The 25,289-nt window shown below is 36.1% G+C and overlaps 3 protein-coding genes across 9 annotated transcripts in view; 1 reads left to right on the forward strand and 2 right to left on the reverse strand.

Moving 5' to 3' along the window:
• LOC134328239 (zinc finger CCHC domain-containing protein 3-like) overlaps window positions 1-24,630 on the reverse strand; it is a 30,353-nt gene extending 5,723 nt beyond the window's left edge. For 2 of the 7 annotated variants that reach the window (XR_010014712.1, XR_010014713.1), the window contains exons 1-6: window positions 24,545-24,630; window positions 24,396-24,439; window positions 22,941-23,006; window positions 20,568-20,612; window positions 19,777-19,842; window positions 10,778-12,367 (exon numbers count right to left, since the gene is read on the reverse strand). Coding sequence is in view for 1 of the 7 variants with exons in the window: in XM_063009320.1 (XP_062865390.1) it covers window positions 10,834-12,174 (1,341 nt within the window). In the remaining 6 variants the exon portion in view is untranslated. Of the gene's footprint in view, window positions 1-10,377; window positions 12,368-13,743; window positions 14,385-19,771; window positions 19,843-20,567; window positions 20,613-20,748; window positions 21,330-22,940; window positions 23,007-24,395; window positions 24,440-24,544 lie in introns of those variants that run through there. The other 5 variants (XM_063009320.1, XR_010014717.1, XR_010014714.1 and 2 more) reach the window with 5 other exon arrangements.
• LOC134328342 (histone H4-like) lies at window positions 1,109-5,080 on the forward strand. Its single transcript, XM_063009449.1, has 2 exons — window positions 1,109-1,327; window positions 4,856-5,080. Exons 1-2 carry the CDS (start codon window positions 1,109-1,111, stop codon window positions 5,078-5,080), a joined length of 444 nt encoding a protein of 147 aa, XP_062865519.1.
• Window positions 6,990-7,352, reverse strand: LOC134328254 (histone H4-like; the record flags this gene model as incomplete). The annotated part of the gene is made up of 1 exon (XM_063009340.1): window positions 6,990-7,352. A coding segment is annotated over one exon (291 nt), but the record flags the coding sequence as incomplete, so codon positions are not given.
• Window positions 24,631-25,289: the final 659 nt, after the last annotated feature.

Genomic DNA, 25,289 nt, shown 5'->3' on the forward strand with positions numbered 1-25,289 from the left:
ATTGTCTATGTTTGTCACCGGTTCTTACAGCACTTTTGTTTCTTAGTAGTATATATATATATATATCTATATATACAGTGTATCACAAAAGTGAGTACACCCCTCACATTTCTGCAAATATTTCATTATATCTTTTCATGGGACGACACTATAGACATGAAACTTGACTCGCTTCATCTCGACGAGAGCAGTAACCATGTCTGGAAGAGGGAAGGGCGGCATTATGCTGTTTCTTTAACACTTTTCTTCGTCAAAACTGGGAGAAATCCCTGGATAAAGGCCACTATGGTACCAGCTGGACCTTCTACCTCTCAAACGGGGAAATTTTGGGCCAGAATCCGGTATGTAGGCCAAGATGAAGCTCCAAACAGATCAACTATCGGTGCTCACTTAATGCGAAGTCAATGGCTAAACGTAGCTGACATATACTCATTCATTTCACTTCCTAACAAAAAAGATTATGAACTGATTTTTTATCAAGAGCGTGCATTACAACACTTTGTGCAAGTCTTCAACAATGGAGGAAGCCAAGGGTTCTGGAAGGATTGGGAGCTGGATTGTGCAACTCCAGTAAACATCAAAAATATATACGTTAAATTTTGGACAGGAAGAGTTTCCGATGAAGATATTGAACAGTACATCTCAAGATATTGTGTAATTATTCAACCTGTTTTCAAACCACTTGATCAGTTTGGATTTTGGTATGGAGTACGGCGTTACAAAGTAAAAATGAAAACGAGTCCGAATGGAAGTTTAATACAGATTCCAAATTCAATATCAATGGGACCCTACAATGGAAAAATAACCCACCAAGGACAATCGCAACAATGCTATATATGTAATTCATATGAACATCAAGTTAAAGATTGCACTAAACTCAAGTGTTGGAAGTGTGGTGACTTTGGACATAAGGGAAAACAATGTACTAACAGTGAGACATGTAATCTATGTGGTGGACAAGGCCATACTTACTTTGGATGTCCAAAATCTTATAGTAACAAAGCAAAAGCTGGACAAGTAAATGTAAAGCACGTAATTGAAAACGACTCTAATGTGACTGCAAAGGAAAAAGAAACAAATGAAGAGAAGCTTGGAGAAGAAACGAAACATGATGATGGCGTTGAAAGTTCCAGCAACAGCAGTGAATCATCTAGTGGAGACTCGAGTGAATCCAGCACCGACGATTCATCAGAATCTTCTGACACGGATACAAGCAGTGAAGACCCGACATCTCTCACCAAACAACCCAACAAACATCCGACTCAAGCAAGGAGCGGAACACAAGAAGTGGCGGAAGAAGACGCCGGAAAAGACTCTAAAGATAAGGGTGAAACTTTTTTATCTTCTTTAGAAAATGTATTAAATACAGGGACACAGGAACACCCTACAGTTATACAGCCAAAAAAAAGACGTAAAAGTACAGAATCGTCAGAAAAAAAGTGTAAATAAAAAAGCGAAAAGTAAAAGGTCGCTTTAAAAAAAAAAAAAACCTTTTGAACAATGCCGGTTAATAATATTAAAGTCTCTACATTAAATGTTAGAGGTATTCAATCAACTGCTAAAAAATTAGAAAAAATAAATAAATTAAGTAAAGAAAATCTAGATATTTTAAGCATTCAGGAAACACGTTTGTCTAGTATTTCTGATATGAATGTCACAGAGCAATCTTGGGTGTGTGGAAAATCTTTCTTTTCTATTGGTGAGAGTAAAGCTGATGGTATAGGGATCTTATTTTACACGTTTGATGTTAAAGTAGTTAGACTACGTGAAGTAATTCCTGGTAGACTTATGTATTTGGATTGTTTTTTATATGGAATTAAAATGAGAATAATAAATGTATATACAGCTCAAAGCAGGGCTAAAAAGATTCAATTATTTAATTCATTGAAACCTCTTCTATGTATTAAATTACCAATAATTCTATGTGGCGACTTTAACACTATTACAGATAAAAAAGATAAGATAACTCTTAAGGAAAATAAAATATATAAAGAAGGTATTGTATTAAAGGAGATAATGGAAAATCATGAAATGTATGATATTTTTAGAACTATTTACCCAGACAAAATAGATTTTACAAGATTTGATAATACGTGTAAAACTAGAATTGATAGAATATATATATAAATAAAAATTTTGACGTAATAACATATAATGCTAAACTTTTGCTAGAGACCGATCATTTAATGGTAATTGGAGTTTTAAAATTAAAATGTAATGATGTAATAAGTTATTGGAAATTAAATACACAAATTTTAAAAAATTTACATAAACAATGAAATGATAAAAATCAAATCATTAGATGTTTTAACTAGTGGTGAGAATGAATTATGGGAGGTATTTAAGAGTAGAATGAAAAAAATATGCAAAGTTAAAAGTAAACAAATAAATATAGAAAAGAACAAAAAATATGATTCTCTGATGAAAAGATACATCGAATTAAAACTTAAAAGTGGTATATGTGAACAAGAAGAAAATGAATTAGAAACAATTAAAAATGAGCTTAAAACTTTTAACGATGACCCATTAAAAAATCTACAAATGCAACTTGGTATTGATTCTGAAGAAACTCTAAATGCAACACAAATCGTCTCTAATTTTATACAAAGAAAGAAAATATCATTTATTGAATCTATTATGAATAAAGATGGAAAAATAGTTACAGAAAATAAACAAATAAGAGATACAATACATGAGTTATGTGTAGAAATGTATAAAGAAGTAGAAATAGACGACGATAAACTAAAATCCTTCCTCAGTCACAAATATGACAAAATGGATGAGTTGTTAAATAATCCAATTACAGAAGAAGATGTTATAACGGCTATAAATTCTCTTAATGTTAAAAAATCACCAGGAAAAGATGGTTTACCTTCTGAATTTTATTTAGCATTTAAAGCAGAAATAGCTCCCTTTTTGAAAAGATTATTTAATGAAGGATTTAAGAGAGGTTTTATGTGTGACACATTTTATGAAGGCATTTTGACTTTATTATATAAAAAAGGTGATATGTCAGATATAAATAATTGGAGGCATATTACAATTATGAATGTAGATTATAAAATGTATGCTAAAATAATTATGAACAGATTAAATAATGTTTTAGAGAATATTATTGTCCAAGAACAGACATGTGCAGTAAAGGGAAGATTAATGTGGGATAACCTTAATACATTAAGAGAATTAGTATGTAGTTCTGAAAAAAACTTTTATATTGTAAAATTTTTTTAAGGTTTTAAGAATGTATGGTTTTTCTGAATTTTTTATTAATATGGTTATGTGTTTGTATGCCAAATCAATGGTACAAGTTAAAGTAAATGGTATTTTGACTGATCCTTTTCCAGTTTTGAGAGGGGTTAAACAAGGATGTCCACTCAGTGCAGCATTATATGTACTTGCAATAAGTCCGTTAATACAAAAAATAAAAAATGATGACAGGCTAAATGGAGTACAGTTAAATGATGAAAAACTTATTATAACTGCCTATGCTGATGATATTACTGTGTTTATTAAATCAAAAAAAGAATTGGATATAATTTATGAACATTTTAAAAATTATGAAGAAGCTTCTGGTGCGCAATTGAATCTACAAAAGTGTGAATGTGTTTGGATAGGAAATGAAGAACAAAAATTTCAAGTTAATATTACAGAAAGACAACAAATAAAAATCTTAGGTGTTTACATTGATAATCAAAAATGTGTCGACTATAATTGGACTGAAAAGGAAAGGTGTATAAAAAATGAAGTAGGTAAGTTTGCTAATATTTCTCTGAGCTATAAAACCAAAATCGCAATAATTTAAACTTTTGTTCTTTCAAAAATCTTGTTTTTAGCATGCATTTTTCCACTTAATAATATATGGGTTAAAAAAATTAATAAACTTAGTTGCAACTTTATTTGGGGAACAACTAGAGAAGTTACTAAACGAGAATTATTATTTAAAAGTAAGGAATTTGGTGGATTAGGTGCAATAGATTTAGGAATTAAAACAAAAATTGCATTTTGTAAAATTATTGCATGTGGACTCCACAGACAAACTAAATGGATTGGAAAAACCTCAAATTGGAAGGAAAAAAAAGGGAAAATAAGAAATCAAATCCCGTACTATAAATTGTTTTTTTTCAGATTTTATCACAAAATTTAAAATTGTAAATATTGATTGGGTTAATTACTCTAATAAACAAATTTATAAACTTATTATAGATAAAATATATGGAAATCTAATAGATTATAGAGAACTACAACCCCACGAAAGCGAAGAAGTAGTCAAAAATATAAATAGTAAAATGCCAGAAACTATTAGAGATGTGGTATGGTTAATCTCTGTTCGAAGACTCCCAGTTAGAGCAGTTGTCAGTTGGAGTTGCTATGTTAAAACTAAGAAATGCCCTATGCCAAACTGTTGCGAAGACGAAACTTTAGAACATTTTTTATTAGAATGTTCTAGATCTAGAGAGGTCTGGACAAAAATGATTCTAATAGGAGCTGATGTACAAATAAATATGAAATATATTGCTTTTGGATTGTTTAATAAAACTCTCTCAAAGATGGAAAAGGAAATATTATGGTTAATTATTAATATTGTAAAAGTAAAATTATGGAAAACAAGATGTAAAATGACAATAGATCAAGTTTTTATTCCAAGTGAGATTGTTTTTAAATCAGTTTTAACAGAAATGAGGAGAAGACGGACTCTAGAAAAAAGAAATTCATACAAATGTGTCTGGGAGAAATATAGTTTTTGAAAAAAAATGAAATTATGTAAGTTGATTCATGTATCTTTTGTTGATGAAGATTTGTCCCTGTTTATTATTGTAATTATGTGATTAAATAAAAAAAAAAAAACATCCAGGGTATTACTAAACCCGCCATCCGCCGTTTGGCTCGCCGTGGCGGTGTGAAGCGTATTTCCGGCTTGATCTACGAGGAGACCCGCGGTGTGCTCAAGGTTTTCCTTGAGAACGTCATCCGTGATGCCGTCACCTACACCGAGCACGCTAAGAGAAAGACCGTCACCGCAATGGACGTGGTGTACGCTCTGAAACGCCAGGGACGCACCCTGTACGGATTCGGGGGTTAAACGTTCAGACCTCCACGCTAACACAACGGCTCTTTTAAGAGCCACCCATATTTTCTACAAAAGAGAAAGTTCTCCTGCTTTATTTTTATTATTATTATTATTATTAGTAGTAGTACGTTCACTGATGCGTAGATTTGCAAGTCACTCGTTTAGCCACAAAAGCTTGAAAGCATCATTATAAGAAAACAGCACATCCACTGATGCATTTTTTTTTAATCAAATCACTTATGTAGCCCTAAAAGCTTGGAATTATAATTAGTAGTTTTAGTATTACGTTTACTATCAGATCTCTCGTTTAGCCTTCATACGTGTTTGCATACTACCAATGTACAGCCATACTGTAGATTTCACTACAATCATTAACACGATCTCTGTGTAAAATACAGTAAAACATTGTGCCCGAATGCTTCGCTTAAAAAACAAACAAAAAATTATCTATCTAAATAATTATACTAACTATATATTTATATATAAAATGTTATAAAATATTGCTATTGATTCTTTTATATTCGGTTTTAAAACATGTATCGACCTCAGATTAAGCGGGAACAGACAACAAAGAACAGATTCTAGTGAATGGGGCAGAAGGGGGCGTGGAACGGTATGTTGTCTGTCCAATAGAAACCCAGGAGCTTGGACCAATCAGAGTTACGTGTTCCAACTTGGCTTACTCTGCATGCAGGGTTTATAAAGCGGGCGTGTAGCGCGTCTACATTCACTTGCAGTTTGTTCTAGAGGAAACAGCAGCATCATGCCCGAACCATTAATTATTGCAAACATATTAGTTTAAGCTTAGCTCGAAAAGCAGCTTGGTTAGGGAATACTGATGAATGGGCCAAACTAAGAGGGAAGAAAAGGAAAGATGTTCCCTACTATAAACTCTTATATGGCGACTTTGTCGAAAAATATAGACTTTTGGAAATAAATTGGGTCACGCAGTCCAATTAAATAATTCATAAAGAAATTGCGAATTACATTTATAATGGTATGATACAGTTTAAAGACTGCACAAAAGAGGAAAATGAAAATCTTATCGATTTATTACAAAATAAAATAATATCTAGAAAAATGAAAGATACAATGTGGTTGTCAGCCTTAGGTAGATTACCGGTGAGAGCAGTAGTAAAGGGGAGTTGTTTTGTTAAAACTAACTTATGTCCAATGCCAAATTGCAACGAAAACGAAACAGTTGGGCATTTACTAGTAGACTGTCAACGCTCCAGAGAAATTTGGAATTGTATTAAGGACTTGGGATTAGATATAGAACTGTCTAGGAAAAACGTCATTTATGGTGGCTTTAACCTTGATAAACTATGTGGGAAAAGACTTTTGTATTGGATTGTGATTGCTGTAGTGGTGAATCAAATATGGAAAACTCGATGTAAAATGACAACTGAAAATGTGTATATTGATTGTGAAGATGTAGTTAAACAATGTATGGCCAAATTAAAATGCATGAAAAAATGTAAAATGAAATCTAAACGCATGACAATTCCATGGGACCTTTTTAATGGACTTTAGATAAACAGTGATTGAGTTTAATTAATTCTAAAAGAAAATGTAAATATTGTATTATTACATGAAATGTATCAATTAATGTAATATTAATGTACGTGTATTATGTAAATGATAATTGTAATGTGATATAAATTTGTACAATAAAGTTTATTTAAAAACCCGTATGAAGGCTAAACAAGAGATCTGATAGTAAACGTAATACTAAAACTACTAATGATAACGCAAAGCTTTTAGGGCTACATAAGTGAATTGATAAAAAAAAATGCATCAGTGAATGTATTATTTTTTTCTTATAATAATAATTTCAAGCTTTTGGGGCTAAACGAGTGATTTGCAAATCTACGCATCAGTGAACGTACTACTACTAATAATAATACCAATAATAAAGCATGAGAACTTTCTCTTGTAGAAAATATGGGTGGCTCTTAAAAGAGCCGTTGTGTTAGCGTGGAGGTCTGAACGTTTAACCCCCGAATCCGTACAGGGTGCGTCCCTGGCGTTTCAGAGCGTACACCACGTCCATTGCGGTGACGGTCTTTCTCTTGGCGTGCTCGGTGTAGGTGACGGCATCACGGATGACGTTCTCAAGGAAAACCTTGAGCACACCGCGGGTCTCCTCGTAGATCAAGCCGGAAATACGCTTCACACCGCCACGGCGAGCCAAACGGCGGATGGCGGGTTTAGTAATACCCTGGATGTTATCACGGAGAACTTTGCGGTGACGCTTAGCGCCTCCTTTTCCAAGACCTTTGCCGCCCTTTCTTTTTTAATATTTTATTTAAACTTCATCAGAGTACATGGAAATTACATTACATTATCAAGACAATCATTTACAATTTTAAAATCTTCCACAATTCAGAGTCCTTAAATAAAACATTCATTGTTCTTATTCTTTTCAGTTCAGTTCTTATATTTTTATAAACATTCTCTGCTGAAACAAACTGTTGGTCAATAGTCATTCTGCATCTTGTTTTCCATAATTTAGACTTCACAATACACAGTACTAACCACAATAAGTCATGTTTATCTTTAGGCATGATTTCATCAAAAATACCGAAACAGACGGACTTCATATGAATATCAAGACCTAAATTTTCCATTTTGCTCCATACTTCTTGGGAACGATAACACTCTAGGATAAAATGTTCTAAAGTTTCCTCTGTCTGGCATTTTGGCATAGGGCACATGTTTGTCTTCACAAAACAACTCCACTTCACTACAGATCTCACTGGAAGTCTCCTCACTGCCAACCATGTAATATCCCTTAACTTCTCAGATATTTTTTTACATAAGATATTATTTACACATTCTTTCTTTTCTTCCTCTCTAAGGCCTCTAAAATCCACTATATTACAATATTTCAAATCTACTATTAGCTTGTAAATCTTTTTATTAGAATCCTTAATCCAATCTATATTCAAAACATTAAATGTATTTATAAAATCACCATAAATTAATTTATAATAAGGAACTAAAGCTCTAGAGCGGCCTTTTTTCTGTTTCCAATTTGTGATGTTTCCAATCCAATCAGCTTGTCTGTAAATGCCATTTGCAATAATTTTACATACAAAAATTTTTGTTTTAATGGAAAGATCAATTGCTCCTAGACCACCCATTTTTTTCTGTTTATATAAAAGTTCACGCTTAGTTACTTCACGTGTTGAATTCCAAATAAAATTACAACATAATTTATTCATATTTTTAAGCCATTTATCTGTGGGAGGGAAAATACAGGATAAAAATATTATTTTTGATAAGATAAAGGTCTTAACCATATTTATTCTTGTTTTATAACTTAAATTACAATTTTTCCATTTACTAAATTCTTCTTTAATAATTTGTTCTTTTTCTTTCCAGTTATAATCTACACAGCCATTGTTATCAAAATATATACCTAGGACTTTAAGATGTTCAGTCTCAGGTACATCAATTGGAAATTTTTTATTAATGTCTCCAATCCACACACATTCTGATTTTAAAACATTCAGGGTGGCTCCTGACACTTTCTCATATAAGGAGAAATGTTCATAAATAATGTCTAAATCTTTTCTTGTTTTAATGAACACAGTAATATCATCAGCATATGCAGAAATTATAAATTGGTTGTCACCTAATCTAACTCCTTGTAGTCGTTTATCATTTCGAATTTTAGTAATTAATGGACTTAAGCCAAGAACATAAAGGGCAGCACTGAGGGGACAACCTTGTTTAACACCTCTCATGACTTGAAAACATTCTGTCAAATTACCATTAACATTAATCTGCACATTAGATTTTATATACATACACTTAATCATGCAATGAAATCATCAGAAAAATTATACATTTTCAAAACTTCCCATAAATATTCTCTTGATACAAAATCAAAGGCTTTCTTCTGGTCCAAAGTGACCATATAAAAACTTTCACCACTCTCAAACACCAATTCCCTCGAAATATTTAAATTATCCCACATTAGTCTTCCTTTGATAGCACAGGTTTGTTCTTTAATTATTATTGAATCTAATACATCTTCTAACCTATTCATTATTATTTTGGCGAAAATTTTGTAATCGATGTTCATTAAGGTTAAGTGTCTCCAATTATTAATATCATTTACATCTCCCTTCTTATACAATAAAGATAAAACACCATCATAAAAAGTGTCATGCATATAACCTCTTTTTACACCTAAATTAAACACCCGTGTTAATAAATTTGAAAAAACAAGAATATCAAAGTGATAAAATTCAGATGGCAAACCATCTTTACCAGGAGATTTTTTAAGATTCAGTTGTTTAATAGCAGACACCACTTCACATTCTTTAATACTTTCGCCTAAATAGTCATAGTTTGTATTATGTTTAAAGTCTAAGAAGGATTTTAAAGATTTTTTATCAATTTCAATTTCCTTATACATATCTTCACACAAATCTTTAATAGTATTCATTATCTCTTTAGCATCTGTAACTACTGTACCATTTTTATCTTTGATAGAACTAATGTAAGCCTTTTGTCTTTTTTGGGAGTATAAATGAGTCACTTGAGATGAATTTAAAGTTTCATCAGAATTATATCCTATTTGAATTTGCAATTTTGTCAAGGACTCATTATTTAAGGTATCTATTTCTTTTCTTAAATCTGATAATTCATTATCTTCGTAATCCGTTAAAAAACGTTTTTGTTTTAAATTAATATATTTTTTCATAATATAGTTATACCTTTTATTTTTTTTCTGATTTACCATTTTACTTCCGTGTTTTAAAAAATATTTGATCTGAATTTTTAGAATTTCCCACAATTTACAATCATTTTTTATAAATACATTTAAAGACATGATTCTAAACAACTCTTCTTTTAATCCCATGATTACTTCTGGATGCTTTAAAATATTTATATTTAGTTTCCAATAATTTTTACTAATATCTTTTTTAAAATCAATCTTGGATATCACTGTCAAATGATCGGATTCAATAATTAATTTTGTCTTATAAGATTTTACTTGAAAATTTTTATTAACATAAATTCTATCAATTCTAGTTTGACATGAGCTATCAGATCTAGTAAAGTCAATTCGATCAGGACACATTATTCTAAAAGTGTCTTGCATACAATACTCTTCCATAATTTGTTTTAAAACTTTTCCTTCCCTACTTAATTTAAATGGTTTCTTTGAAATTCTATCTTTTTCATCGGTAATTGTGTTAAAATCACCACACACTATAATATAAAACCCTACACATAATAATGCTTTAACTTTATTAAAAAGTTGGATTTTCTTACTTTTGTCTTGAGCCGTGTATATATTTATTACTCTGATTTTTTTATCAAACCAAAACAAATCAACAAACAGTAATCTGCCTGGAATAATTTCACGTAATTGAATAACTTTTACGTTTTCTTTATAAAACATAATTCCGATACCGTCAGCTTTACTTTCCCCGATTGAAAGGAAACTCTTATTTTTAAACCACAAACTTTGTACATCTTTAACATCATTTACATTTGAAAGCCGAGTTTCTTGCACACATAAAATATCAAAATTTTCCCTTAACAATAATTGTATCTTTTTAAATCTATTAGAAGCTGACTGAATTCCTCTTACATTACAAGAAGCAACCAATAAACTATTAAAGGACATTTAGAAAGATCATTTTTGAATTTTCTTTTTAACCTTTTTAGTAACTAAAACTTCATTACCTTCAGTCTCTTCTGAATAATTCCATTTCCGTTTGTCGTTGCTGTCTGTCAGGTGTTCAGAAGTCTTTGTTCCTGTGCATTGTACTGTACATCTGTATATGTATATATGACAAATAAAGGATATATCTTGTGTGCTCCATACTTCGACCCTTCTTGTTTCGGTGAAGTTCCTCTTTTCGCACATGAGGATTTAATGAAGAATTGCGTTTCTCTTTCAGTTCCTTGGAAGCAGACGTGTTGTCCTGGCGTATATCCTCAGTTCCTTCATTAGAGATAAGTGAGATTTCTAAAGCAATGTTGCACGACTCCGATGCTGAACCTTTAGTTGACTCCTCTCCAGACTCAGTTGTAGATGAATCGTCACTGCTGGATGAACCACTGCTGCTGTCCTCTGTTGATGATGTTTCACTGCTGTCGTTATTACCAGTTTGCTTTAAATCTTCAACATTTTTACATTCTGTAACAGTCCCATTTTCCTCCAAAGTTGTACTAATAAAAAGGCTTTCAGTTTGATCCATTTCATTTTGTTGTTTATCCTTTGTCTGTGATAATTCAGGTTCATTACTAGAATTGGCTTCAGGTGGAATATTTTTTTCCCCAGCCTCAGTCGTTGATAACGGTTGTACACTTTCAAAAAGGTTTTCCTTTACTTCTGTGCCAAAGCTTGTCTTAGAACGGTTAGCATAAGAGTTAGGGCACATAAAGAAAGTGTAACCCACAGTTCCACATAAATTACAAATTGCAGTGTTGTTACAATCTTTGGCTTTATGTCCAAAACTGCTACATTGCCAACATTTCACCTCCTTACATTCTTTAGCAATGTGATCAGTCGCTTGACATGTATAACATCTGGAAATTTGGCCTTGGTAGATAATTTTCCCATTGTACGGACCCAGTGAGATGTTGTTTGGAATCCCTATGTCTTGGTTGTTGAGGTCTTTCTTAATTCTCACTTGATATTTCCTAATCCCATACCAAATGCCGAACCGATCCACAGGCTTAATGGCTGGTTTTACAATGTCACAGAAGCGACGTAAATACAGCTCCACATCTTCATCTGGAATTCTTCCTGTCCAAAATTTCACAATCACTGTTTTTATGTCAAACTGCAAAGGTGAGAATATTTCGAAATCTCTCCATTGTTCTTTGTTTGAATTGTAAATGTTCATGAAAACTCGTAATGATCTTTCGTTACGAAAACAAAGTTCAAAGTCTTTCCGGTTTGGAAGGCTGATGAAGGAGAAAATGTCTTCCCCACTCACCGACTGGGACATAAAAAGCTTTTCTGCCACCTCATCTCTGCTTGGAGCAGATCCAGATCCTATGAAGGAGATTTTCGCCCAGTATTTGAGAAAACGGTTATTATATGACTCTCGAAAAGACATACTGGAAGCCATACTTTCAAATGTTTGTACTTAGCGGCCGCAAACACCGTAAGGTGCTGCGGCCAAAACTTTCACGTGTTTGAAGAGGATTACTGATCAAAGCCGCCCTTTCCTCTGCCAGACATCTTTATTGCTCTCGTCGAGATGAAGCGAGTCAATGCAGGACGAGCGTTCACAGCGAGCCTGTTATTTCCCTCTACCGGACCTAGTTGAAGACAATGGGGCGGAGTTAAGCAGCGACCGCCCACTGTGACCGCAGCTGCTCGGAGTAGATCTCATGTAAAGCGCGTAACTTAGAACCTCCACTGTTTTTACCCCACAGTAAATCAGGCCACATTCGATGTGATGTATTCCACATGACATATTTTTCTGTAACTAATGTTTAAGGTTAAGAATTTTTTTCTAAACATGTTGTGCCAAAAGAAAGAAAGACAAACAAAGAAACAACCCTAAACCCTATTACAATGTACTATAATCGCCATGTTTGTTGAATTTTTAATATTGTACAATTAGGTGGGACAAAGAGCCATTAGAGACATGACAATGTAGCCAAAACAAAAAAACATACTAGGAATACGGAAAAACAGTGTGGGAGAATACAGCAGTGTATGATCAAAAATTCATTTTAGTTCAAATCAGTACAGTTGTAGTGAATATTGAATTTGAAACAAACAGCTTTAGAAACCTTTTAGTGCTTGTGAAAGTAGCATTAGAGACACGTTATGATAAAAACAAAGATCTAAAATACATGCAGCAGTGTAGGAGGTGTAGGGTAAATAGAACATGAGGGTAAAATTGTGTTGGAATGCGTAATATATAAATGGAGAGATATATAAATAAATATATAAAGAGAGAGAGAGGGGGAGGAGTTTAAATAAGTAAAATAGGTGGATATTTACATTTTCAGCATTTAGCAGACAACTTTATCCAAAACGACTTACATTACAGTATACAGTCTGAGCAATTGAGGGTTAAGAGCCTTGCTCAAGGGCCCAACAGTGATAACCTGGCGGTGGTGGGGCTTGAACCAGTGACCCTCTGGTCACTGGCCTAGTACCTTAACCACTAGGCTACAGCTGGCCCTGGATATGTGTCACCTGGACTGCTACAGCCATAGATGTTTTGTTAAAGTGGGTGTTAGGGTCATGAATGAGTGAATAACTAAATAAATACATAAACAATGAATACAATACATGAATACAAGCTGTGTATCAATAAAATCCAAATAAGTGGAAGAAGACATTTTATGTTTTCATGTTAGCTGTGTTAAAGCTATTTCTGAGTTTTAAAAAGAAATATTTTTTAAAAAAAAGTGCATTTTAATAAGTGTGATGTATCAGATAAAAAACAGACTTGAATCTGTTGTGTAAGTGTAGGAGCCATGTGTTGTTTTAGAAATGTGTCAGTGTATGTGAACTCAAATTAAGTAATTAATTTATTTATTTTCTTTTTTTATGGGGGGGGGGGGGGGGGGGGGTGGACTGGGTTTTTTTTATTTCCCTCTCAGTTTACGATTTAGGTGTGTGTGAGTGTATCCAGCTTCACTGTAATGTGTTTGTGAACAGAACTGTGAGTACAATAGATAGAAACTGCAATTTCTTAACAAGACATGGGCATCTATTTATTTACTGAAGTCAGAAGTAAAGCCGGTTAAGGTTTACAATTTAAATCCCCATTACGGTACTAAACACCGTGAAATACAAGAACGTGAACAATGTACAACATTCAGGTGTGAAGTTTTGCTAGCTCAAATACAAAAGCAACAAGGTCTTTTTATAGCGCTTTATGTACTTTTTGGATATCACAAAGCTGGTCTCTACTGCTTCAAAGGACTGAAAAACAGCAAATGAAGTCATTAAGTTCCAAAAGTTATAGAAATAAGATTTTGTGTATTGTTAATGTGAAAACCTACACTTTTTATGCCCAACTGTTTTCGTGAAAATAAATTAAATAGTGAAATCATGTTGATGTTTTTACTCTGCCTCCTTCTAATTTCATTGCCTGATAGTAAAAATAGGATTATTATTATTATTACATGTTAGGGTTAGAACTAGCTTGGGGTTATCGTAGTTTGGTTTAGAAGGAGGTTAGACTTAAATTGGGCTCAATAGATATCAGCTGTGCTGCCTAGGAACACAAGGCGCACCTGGAGCTGACGAACCACACCCGGGTCCTCATGCCTTCAGATCAGGTAGCAGCACAATGAGTACCAGCCGGAGAACCTGCAAACGGCGACAAAAACCCGTCAGAAATGGGAGTCGCCGCTGCGGGACTCAGAGGGCAAAGGTCAGGGTTACACACACACAGTGGCGGCTCAAACACATGAATTACCAAATTAGAAAAGTCATCATTGTGAATGCAGTTGTTTTATTACCATTATTACAATTACCAGTCTAATGGTTAACATTCAATATTCTGCTCATTCCTTATGCCTTCATCCAGCGTGTTTACATTCTACCAATGTACAGCCATACTGTAGATTACACTACAACCCAGCTAACAATTTTTGGTTCCCAGAACGTTCTGGGAACGGATCATTTTGGTTGCCTTTTGGTTCCCCAGGACAGTTTTCTTTACGGAAATAGAACGTTCCCGTTTGGTTGTGCATTATAGTTGTGGGAACGTTCCCCTAACGTTCCCGTAACCTTAACATTATTGAAACCTTAAGGGAACCTTGTACTAACCTTTAAATTATTGAAAACTTTAGACAACCTTGCAATAATACTCCGGTAACACCGGCAGCCCGTGCCGGCTCTGACTCTTTTTGAATGACTGCCCAGAATCGGGGCAAATACACTGGCCCAAATCCGGATGCCAGATCTCCGCCGACTCTCCCATAACTGGGCCGGAATAGCCCCCGAAACACTACGACACTATTTATTTACCGTTTTCTTCTCCTTTCACATCCTCATAGATAAAATAGTACATTTATGCTACAGATTAACTACAGATTGTGCAGTAGAAAGTATTTTAAGTACAATATAATAATAATAATAATAATAATAATAACTAGAGAGTGCATTTCCGGAGAAAATGCGAGTGTGATTGCCGTGTGCCGGTCGGCGGGCGTGCGCAGGTCGGGGGCGCGCATGCGTTTAGAAGTGGTGCGGTGCGTGGGGTGTGAATACTTTCTCCCAGACAGGCCACTGTATCTGTGCACAAGCTGTGGTGTGAGCACAAGTTCACTCTGGGTGTGTTTGAAAAGCCAAACCTGTAAAAAAATGCATTTCTGCACGTTTGTACTGCTTACAAATCAGTACTCATTCATTTACATGTGATTATCACTGCAGGGGCCATGGTATTGCGCAATCTATGATCGGCTGTGTCTCATTTACAGCTTTCAGGCATAGTGCACTCAGACTTCGGTCCCTCTTTTAGCATTTAGCAATTCCCATTGATTTCAATGCATCCGTTAGCCTTGAAGCTAACGGATATAAATATCTTTGTTTCTGTTGCAGCGCGAACGATATGACGCTCACTGCAAAGTCTAACTGCACTATAATTTCATTCTGTGCAGCGTTTTCATCTTAAAAATCACTAATACTTTAGTTACAGACCAAAATAAGTCAGATTTTTTGGCGGCCGCCATTTTCTATTCTCAGAACGGCCTGAAGATGCCGTCTACGTCATCACGTTGACGTTCTGTGGAAAGCCAAAGGTGTCAAGATTTTTGTCCAAAAATTCGGGCAAAAACGGGCATAAATGCCACACGGATGGGCGTATCCGGATGATTTTTTGGATTTGGGCGCTAATTAATGACCCGGTCGATCAAGGGTTGGAACGGCGTTGATAGCTCGAAATTCATTTCAAAATGAATGGGAGTCAATGGGGAAAAACGGGCACCTTAAAACGGGCACTGTGCCCACAGTGTTGGTTCGATCAAAAAGTTGTATACAAGCGCTCTATTCCCGTATGGGCCGGACGATTTGGCGCTGGAACGGGGTCGATATCTCGAAAACTGCGGGAGAAGAAGCACGGACAAAAAACGGGCAGAATAATAATAATATATTGAAAACGAAAATAACAATAACAATAGTGTGCTTGCATTCTGCAATCACACTAATAACTAGAGAGTGCATTTCCGGAGAAAATGCGAGTGTGATTGCCGTGTGCCGGTCGGCGGGCGTGCGCAGGTCGGGGGCGCGCATGCGTTTAGAAGTGGTGCGGTGCGTGGGGTGTGAATACTTTCTCCCAGACAGGCCACTGTATCTGTGCACAAGCTGTGGTGTGAGCACAAGTTCACTCTGGGTGTGTTTGAAAAGCCAAACCTGTAAAAAAATGCATTTCTGCACGTTTGTACTGCTTACAAATCAGTACTCGTTCATTTACATGTGATTATCACTACAGGGGCCATGGTATTGCGCAATCTATGATCGGCTGTGTCTCATTTACAGATTTCAGGCATAGTGCACTCAGACTTCGGTCCCTCTTTTAGCATTTAGCAATTCCCATTGATTTCAATGCATCCGTTAGCCTTGAAGCTAACGGATATAAATATCTTTGTTTCTGTTGCAGCGCGAACGATATGACGCTCACTGCAAAGTCTAACTGCACTATAATTTCATTCTGTGCAGCGTTTTCATCTTAAAAATCACTAATACTTTAGTTACAGACCAAAATAAGTCAGATTTTTTGGCGGCCGCCATTTTCTATTCTCAGAACGGCCTGAAGATGCCGTCTACGTCATCACGTTGACGTTCTGTGGAAAGCCAAAGGTGTCAAGATTTTTGTCCAAAAATTCGGGCAAAAACGGGCATAAATGCCACACGGATGGGCGTATCCGGATGATTTTTTGGATTTGGGCGCTAATTAATGACCCGGTCGATCAAGGGTTGGAACGGCGTTGATAGCTCGAAATTCATTTCAAAATGAATGGGAGTCAATGGGGAAAAACGGGCACCTTAAAACGGGCACTGTGCCCACAGTGTTGGTTCGATCAAAAAGTTGTATACAAGCGCTCTATTCCCGTATGGGCCGGACGATTTGGCGCTGGAACGGGGTCGATATCTCGAAAACTGCGGGAGAAGAAGCACGGACAAAAAACGGGCAGAATAATAATAATATATTGAAAACGAAAATAACAATAACAATAGTGTGCTTGCATTCTGCAATCACACTAATAATCAGAATATTATAAATAAGACCAATTACAAAAGTGAACCAAAATTACAGCTATATGAATACTATATACAGAAAATAACATATAATTGCATATAAGAATAATAATTATAAAAGTAAACAATATATATGTAAAATATATATATACAGTATATATACAATATAAAGAAGTACTGTTTGTTTGTTTATTAGGATTTTAACCTCATGTTTTACACTTTGGTTACATTCATGACGGGGACGGTAGTTACTCATTACACAAGATTCATCAGTTCTCAAGGTTATATCAAACACAGTCATGAACAATTTAGTATCTCCTGTTCACCTCACTTGCATATCTTTGGACTGTGGGAGGAAACCGGAGCACCCGGATGAAACCTACGTGGACATGGGGAGAACATGCAAACAACACAGAAATGACCCAGACCGCCCCACCTGGGGATCGAACCCAGAACCTTCTTGCTGGAGCTTGTGACCTTGGCTGATGATCTACACCGGCTGTTAGATGCTGCAGAGTAGTGTTATAGTTTTTACTCATGTATGAGAGGTGAATAAGCAAATGTGGCTCAGTGATGGTAGTGGACACTTGAATATCTACAAAGAATACAAGGGACAATCTTTGGGTTATAAAATTATATACGATCAGCCATAACATTAAAACCACCTCCATGTATGTATACTCTTTTTCTATCAGCTCCACTAACCATATAGTTTACTAACCATTTACTGACTTTCCCTATGGGATTAATAAAGTTATCTATCTATAGGTGCACTTTGTAGCTCTACAGTTCCACTGTCGTCCATCAGTTCCTCTGCATACTTTGTTACCCCCTTTTACCTTATTCTTCAATAGTCAGGACCTCCACATGACCACCTCAGAGCAGGTATTATTTAGGTGGTGGATCATTCTCAGCACTGCAGTGACACTGACGTGGTGGTGGTGTGTTAGTGTGTGTTGTGCTTATATGACTGGATCAGACACAGCATCGCTGCTGGAGTTTTCAAATACCGTGTCCACTCACTGTCCACTCTTAAATTATACACACCTGCTTTGTCGGTCCACCTTGTGGATGTAGTCAGAGATGGTAGGTCGTCTGTTGCTTATTATTGTATTACTATTATTGTTGTTGTTGTTCTTGTTGCTTATTGTAGCTTTTAAGTTTACGTTATCCACAGTATTCAATGAGCTTCAATTATTTAGCAGCTGTTTTCTAATGCTAGAAACTGTTAGCCTTTTAGCTAACGTTACCTGAAGTGTTTCAGTTCAGACTACCAGTTAACCTGAAACTCACTAGATAACATTACCTAACAGTTTCCATTTCCAAATTGCTCTCTATCTTAATCCAAATCTCATTAATAAACTTTCTGCTTACATTTTACTAAGTAAAAAGTTGTTAAGATTAAATGTTTATTTACCTCACACGAACGAACGATTCCTCTTCTTCAACGGCTTGCGTCGCACTGTTGCTATGGTGACGCTCGTTCTGCTGGCGCTGAATCAGAGACTGGACGCTGGGCCACAGCCGGACAACCAGCGTCGGCGCGCACGCGTTTCTACGAGCACCAGCCAAACCCAGCTGTGGTAACAACTGGGCCGGATCTGGCTACACTGATTCTGGCCGATTCTGACACTCGGTCAACTGTGCCGATAGAAAAGTGGGAACTGGGCCAGATGATTGTGCTAGCTGGGTAGGAACCTTGCAGTAACCTTTAACTTAGAAACCTTCCGGGAACGTTACTGGAACGATACTTTATACACATATAAGAAATAAAACCTTATACAAGCTTTAACTAACGTTCCCTGTTAGTTCTCATAAAACCATGAGAGAACGTTAGGTTTCATAGTTTTATAGTTGGTACTTGTAAGTAAAGGTTGATCTACATGGACCGTCTCAAGCAAAAGGCTGCTTTTTTGGTAAGTTCCTACTAAAAAACTTTAAAGATCATAAGAAAACCTTCCGGGAACGTTACTGGAACGTTACTTTAAACACATAAGAAAGAAAACCTTAAGGCAACTTTTAGATAACGTTCTCTGTTAGTTTTCATAAAACCATGAGAGTGTCATGTATGTTAAGTACTGCCGAACACGTGATTGAATGATGGTGTACGTGATGACGTATATATGCGTATGAGGACGGGTTAATAAAAGATGTCAACAAACTAACTGCTCTGGTTCTTGGACTACTCGGTACATTACATGGTGTCAGAAGTAAACTAAAGAAAATGGCACAGTTACAGCCGCCTTCAACGTTGTGTCTACATGGCAACCTTGCAGAAAACTGGAGACTATGAATACAAAAGTTTGAATTATTTCTGACCGCGAGTGGCATAGCGGAGAAAACGGAAAGAGTTCAGTGCGCCACGTTTCTGCACGTTGCTGGAGAAGAGGCTGTGAAAGTCTACAACACGTTTGAATTCGGTGAGGAAGAAATAGACAAAATAAATGTGCTTAAAAATAAATTCAGAGAGTACTGTGAGCCAAGAAAGAACTTACCTTACATTCGCCATTTGTTCTTCACGAGAGCTCAGGGTCCAAGTGAAAGTATCGACGCATATGTCACAGAACTAAAAAACAGAGCAAAAGATTGTGAATTCGGTGAACTACATGATTCACTAATCAGGGACAGAATTGTTTGTGGCATTAGAGAAGATCATGTGCGTGCAAGACTGCTAAGAGAAACAGAACTCGCACTGACAAAAGCCATAGATATCTGTCGTGCAAATGAAATGACACCCAGTCAGGTGAAAATGTTCAATGAAGAAGTAGAAGTGAACAAAGTTAAATGTGTCAAAAGCACAAAACTGAATGACAGAGCCAAGACAAACACAGTTAAATACGAGCATAAGAGCAATAAAACAGTTCAAGACAGACAGAAAACAGACATACTTTGCTCCAGATGTGGCTATGAGCACAAATACAGACAATGTCCAGCTTATGGTCAAATTTGTAAATCCTGTAAGAAGAAAAATCACTTTGCCAAAATGTGCAAGTCCAGAAGTCAGAATAATATGACAAGAAAAATAAATGTAGTTGAGCAGGAAGCAGACCAGGAAGATTTCTTCACAGGAACTGTTCAAGTTCAAAGAAAAGAAACGTTTAAAAGTATTGAAACTGTCACAATAGAAACGCAAAGTGAAAATAATAAATGGACTCAAGACCTAAAAATAAACAACAAGAACATTGTTTTCAAACTGGACACTGGTGCTGAATGCAATGTTATCTCTTCAAAAATCTACAGGTCACTTGGAGTCAAAACTAAGCTCATAAATTCAGTTTGCCGGTTACTCACCTATTCTGGCCACCAGATGTCGCCGTTGGGAAAGCTAAAGCTCATCTGTGAACACAAGCAACAAAAATACAACATTGAGTTCCAGATAGTGGATAGTGAAGTACCAGCAATACTAGGGCGTGAAACATGTGAGAAATTAGGCATGATTAAAAGATTGCATGTAATCAAAGCTGAAAATGACCTATTGAAAGATTTTGAGGATTTATTTACTGGTCTTTGATGTTTACCAGGACATTACCACATTCAGATTGATCCCAAAGCCACACCAGTTATACATCCTCCAAGAAAAGTTCCACTCGCACTGAAAGAAACTGCACAAAATGGAACAAATGGGTGTAATTGCCAGACAGTCAGAGCCAACTGATTGGGTAAACAGTATGGTCACAGTGGTGAAACCACAAAAGATTAGGATATGTATTGATCCGCAAGACCTAAACAAAGTAATTAAACGCGAACACTACCCATTACGCACAGTGGAAGAGGTGGTTTCCAGCATGCCAAATGCAAAGATATTCTCTGTGCTTGACGCAAATCAAGGATTTTGGCAGATCAAACTTGATGATGAGAGCTCAAAGCTTTGTACATTTAACACGCCAATTGGGAGATACAGATTTCTTCGTCTTCCTTTTGGGGTGTCATCGGCTTCTGAAGTTTTCCAAAGGACAATTGCACAGATGATTGAAGGCCTGGAAGGCGTGATTAATGTCATGGACGATATCCTAGTCTGGGGTGAAACAATTGAGGAACATGATCATAGACTCATCCTCTTACTGCAAAGGGTTAGAGAATGGAATCTCAAACTCAACAAAAAAAAGTGCAAGATCAGAACATCGGAAATCCGGTATGTTGGACATATACTATCTGCAGAAGGTCTCAAGCCAGACGCAGAGAAAGTAAGAGCTATAGTGCAGATTCCTACTCCAGAGAACAAACAAGCACTAATGAGATTCATGGACATGGTTCAATATCTATCCAAGTTTATTCCCAACCTATCAGAAGTCAGCGCACCTCTCGGAAAATTACTTGAACAGGATGTGCAATGGCACTGGGAAAATAATCAAGCAAAAAGTTTTGAAAAAATGAAATTGCTCCTAACAAATGCACCAACACTCAAACTCTATGATGTGACAAAACCAGTGACACTGTCAGTAGATGCCAGCTCAGAAGGCATTGGAGCAGCCATTCTTCAAGAAGGAAAGCCTGTGGCTTATGGATCTCGTGCGCTTACTGATGCACAACACAGATACGCGCAGATAGAGAAAGAACTGTTAGCCATTGTTTATGGTTGTGAAAAATTCCACCAATACCTGTATGGCAAAGAAATCTCAGTTGAGAGTGACCACAAACCTCTAGAGACTATATTCAAAAAGCCACTGCATAAAGCCCCACCAAGACTGCAAAGAATGTTGCTTAGGCTTCAGAAATACATTCTTAAAGTCAGCTACAAACCAGGCAAACAAATGCACATTGCAGATGCATTAAGTCGTGCACATTTGAATGAACAAACTGAAGACTTACTAGGTAAAGAGCTAGAGGTAAACTGGATTACACCACAGCTACCTATCTCAGATGAGAAGTTGACCATGTTCAGAAATGCAACAGCTGCTGATCCTGAAATGCAACTTTTGTGCACAATGACTATGAATGGATGGCCCAATGACAAAAATGCTACTCCCAAGGAAGTTCAAGCATATTGGACATTCAGAGAGGAAATAAGCTACACATCAGGACTGTTATTCAAAGCCGCAAAGCTCATTGTACCAAATCAGCTGCGACAAGAAATGCTGAGCAAAATTCATGGATCACACTTAGGAGTGGTAAAATGCAAAGAAAGAGCAAGAGACATTTTGTATTGGCCAGGCATGTCAGTACAAATAGAAAACTACATCTCACAATGTGCTGTGTGCAATGCCTACAAAAACAACAATCCGAGAGAACCACTCTTGCGGCATTCATTACCAGGAAGACCATGGTCCAAGATAGGAACTGATCTATTTCACTATAATGGGTTAGAATACCTTCTTTGTGTAGATTATTATTCCAAATTCCCAGAGATCAACAAGTTATCAGATACAACCACCAAGGGTGTAATTATGTCCCTTAGGTCAATATTTGCCAGGCACGGCATACCAGACATTGTGATGTCTGACAATGGTCCACAATATGCCAGTGCAGAATTCAAAAACTTTGCAAGAGACTGGGAATTCAAACATGTTACATCGAGCCCAGGACACACTCAGTCCAATGGACAAGCAGAGAGAACCGTCCAAACCATTAAGAATCTGCTCAAGACAGCTCAAGAGGGTAAGGGAGATCCATACATTGCGTTGCTCGAATATCGCAACACACCATTAGAAGGCATAGGTTACTCACCTGCACAGCTCCTAATGGGTCGTCGACTGAAGTCCACACTCCCTACATCTAACATTCTGCTAACACCTGAAAGCAAAATTCAGATTCAGGACAAGCTGCAAAAGAAACAACTCAAGCAAAAAAGCTATTATGACAGACAAACAAGAAGCCTGCCTGTAATACGCACTGGTGAAAAAGTGAGAATACGCAAAGGGGACATATGGCAACCAGCCACAGTGATCAAAATGCATGAGCAGCCCAGATCATTCATTGTACACACACCAGATGGAAGATCCTACAGAAGAAACAGGAAACATCTCCTCAAGACAGGTGAAAAAGAGTTTCCGTCATCCTCTGACAATGACACTGAGGATGCTAGTCCAAACATCGGTGACTCTTGTTCAGAAACACAAATTATTGAATGCAATCCATCTGCAGAAGTTGAAGACACAGAACAATCTGTGACACCTGTGAGAGAAAATTACCTCACAAGATCTGGGAGACAAGTAAAAACACCAGCAAGATACAATGAATGAACTTAAGTACACATACGATAGACATGAAAAACTTAAGACATACTCTTATTGTACGAGAAAAAAAAAAAGAAAAAAAAAAGAAGAAACTTATATACTTTACTGAATGACCTAACCAAGACAAATGTTGATGTTGATTTTGAAGTTTAAGTTATATTATTCAGGTTTAGGTCATCATTACTTATTTCACATTTTATCTACAAAGAATGCTTCAGTTCCGTGCATTGTAGTTTGTATAAATAGTATATTTGGCTGCACATGTTGCAATTCATGTGTATTATGTTCTGGTCTAATAACAATGTTATAGTGGTATGCACAAGGTTATGGACAATCCCAGTAAAAAAAAAACAAAAAAAAACCTCAAGTGTGGGGATGTCATGTATGTTAAGTACTGCCGAACACGTGATTGAATGATGGTGTACGTGATGACGTATATATGCGTATGACGACGGGTTAATAAAAGAGGTCGACAAACTAACTGCTCTGGTTCTTGGACTACTCGGTACATTACAGAGAGAACGTAAGGTTTCATAGTTCCTGGAACGTTCCGGGAACAGCGCTGATTTTTTTAACGAAAATAGAACGTTACCATAACGTTATGGGATGGTTCCCTAAAAATAACCATAGGGGAACCAAAATCTAACGTTACGGGAACGTTCTGTGTTAGCTGGGGTGTGTGTATATCGCACAATAAAGGTTTAATAAACATTTAATATGTTACATAAATTATAGCACGTCCCGTCTTGTAACATAGGGCATGTTCGTGTAATCGGACCAGCCGGTTAATAGGACCAAAACGATCGCGTCCCGATGTGGTCCGATTAACCGGATTCGACTGTATATTATTGATATTGTGTTGTGTGGGTTTGTGAGTTTGTGTGGATGGCAGAAAAACACAGAAGAGAAAATAAAAGATTAAAAATATCTGTTGGTGTGGACTGACCCCAAATGACAATGTTAAATGTGACCTGTATTTCCAAACAGTTCCTGTACAGAAAAAATATCAGGTAATAAAAATCATTTCTAAATATTTCTCCATCAAGTACAAATGAATAACATTTACATATTACAGTTTTATATTCAGTTACTCACCGTGATTATCTGGAAACCTTCTTTATGTTTCTCTCCAGACTAACTGTAGAGCTCACTTTCACTTTAACTCGATTTTAATGCCGCCTTCAACTGCTCCACCACACAGTCCAGAGTTCAAAGTCCCGTGTACAACCTGAATCTACACTAGAGGGGAGTTTAGTTTGTAAACAGTTTGTAAACATACTGAATTAGACAGAAATCTAAATTATATTTTTGTTCTGAGTGAATAAGATTAAACGACCTTCATGTGTTATTAATGAAGAACAGAAATACTATCTTTTTTTTTTCTTTTACACTATTAGTCTACAAGTCCTGATCGTTACATGAAGGGAAATGTTATATTGACGTTAGCATGCTGTGCTACCTCAATCCATTGGTTTTAATGACAAGATGCTAAATGCTAAAGCCGTAAATAAAATATTACTGATTTTTAACTTGTATAAACTTGTACCGAGTGTTTTTATTTTCAAGTTCGGGCTTGTCAGGAAATGTTACCGTTATCGTTACATGAAGGGAAATGTTATATTGACGTTAGCATGCTGTGCTACCTCAATCCATTGGTTTTAATGACAAGATGCTAAATGCTAAAGCCGATGTATTCGGGTTATAAAAATAACCATATAAACACATGGTTTTTACTTCGCGGATTTTCACCTTTCGCGGAGGGTTCTGGAACGCAACCCCCGCGATCGAGGAGGTATTACTGTACTATTGTGCAATAATATTAGGCTATTAATGATAATTA

This window comes from Trichomycterus rosablanca, chromosome 15 (assembly GCF_030014385.1).
Source record: "Trichomycterus rosablanca isolate fTriRos1 chromosome 15, fTriRos1.hap1, whole genome shotgun sequence".
NCBI classification, from domain to species: domain Eukaryota; kingdom Metazoa; phylum Chordata; class Actinopteri; order Siluriformes; family Trichomycteridae; genus Trichomycterus; species Trichomycterus rosablanca.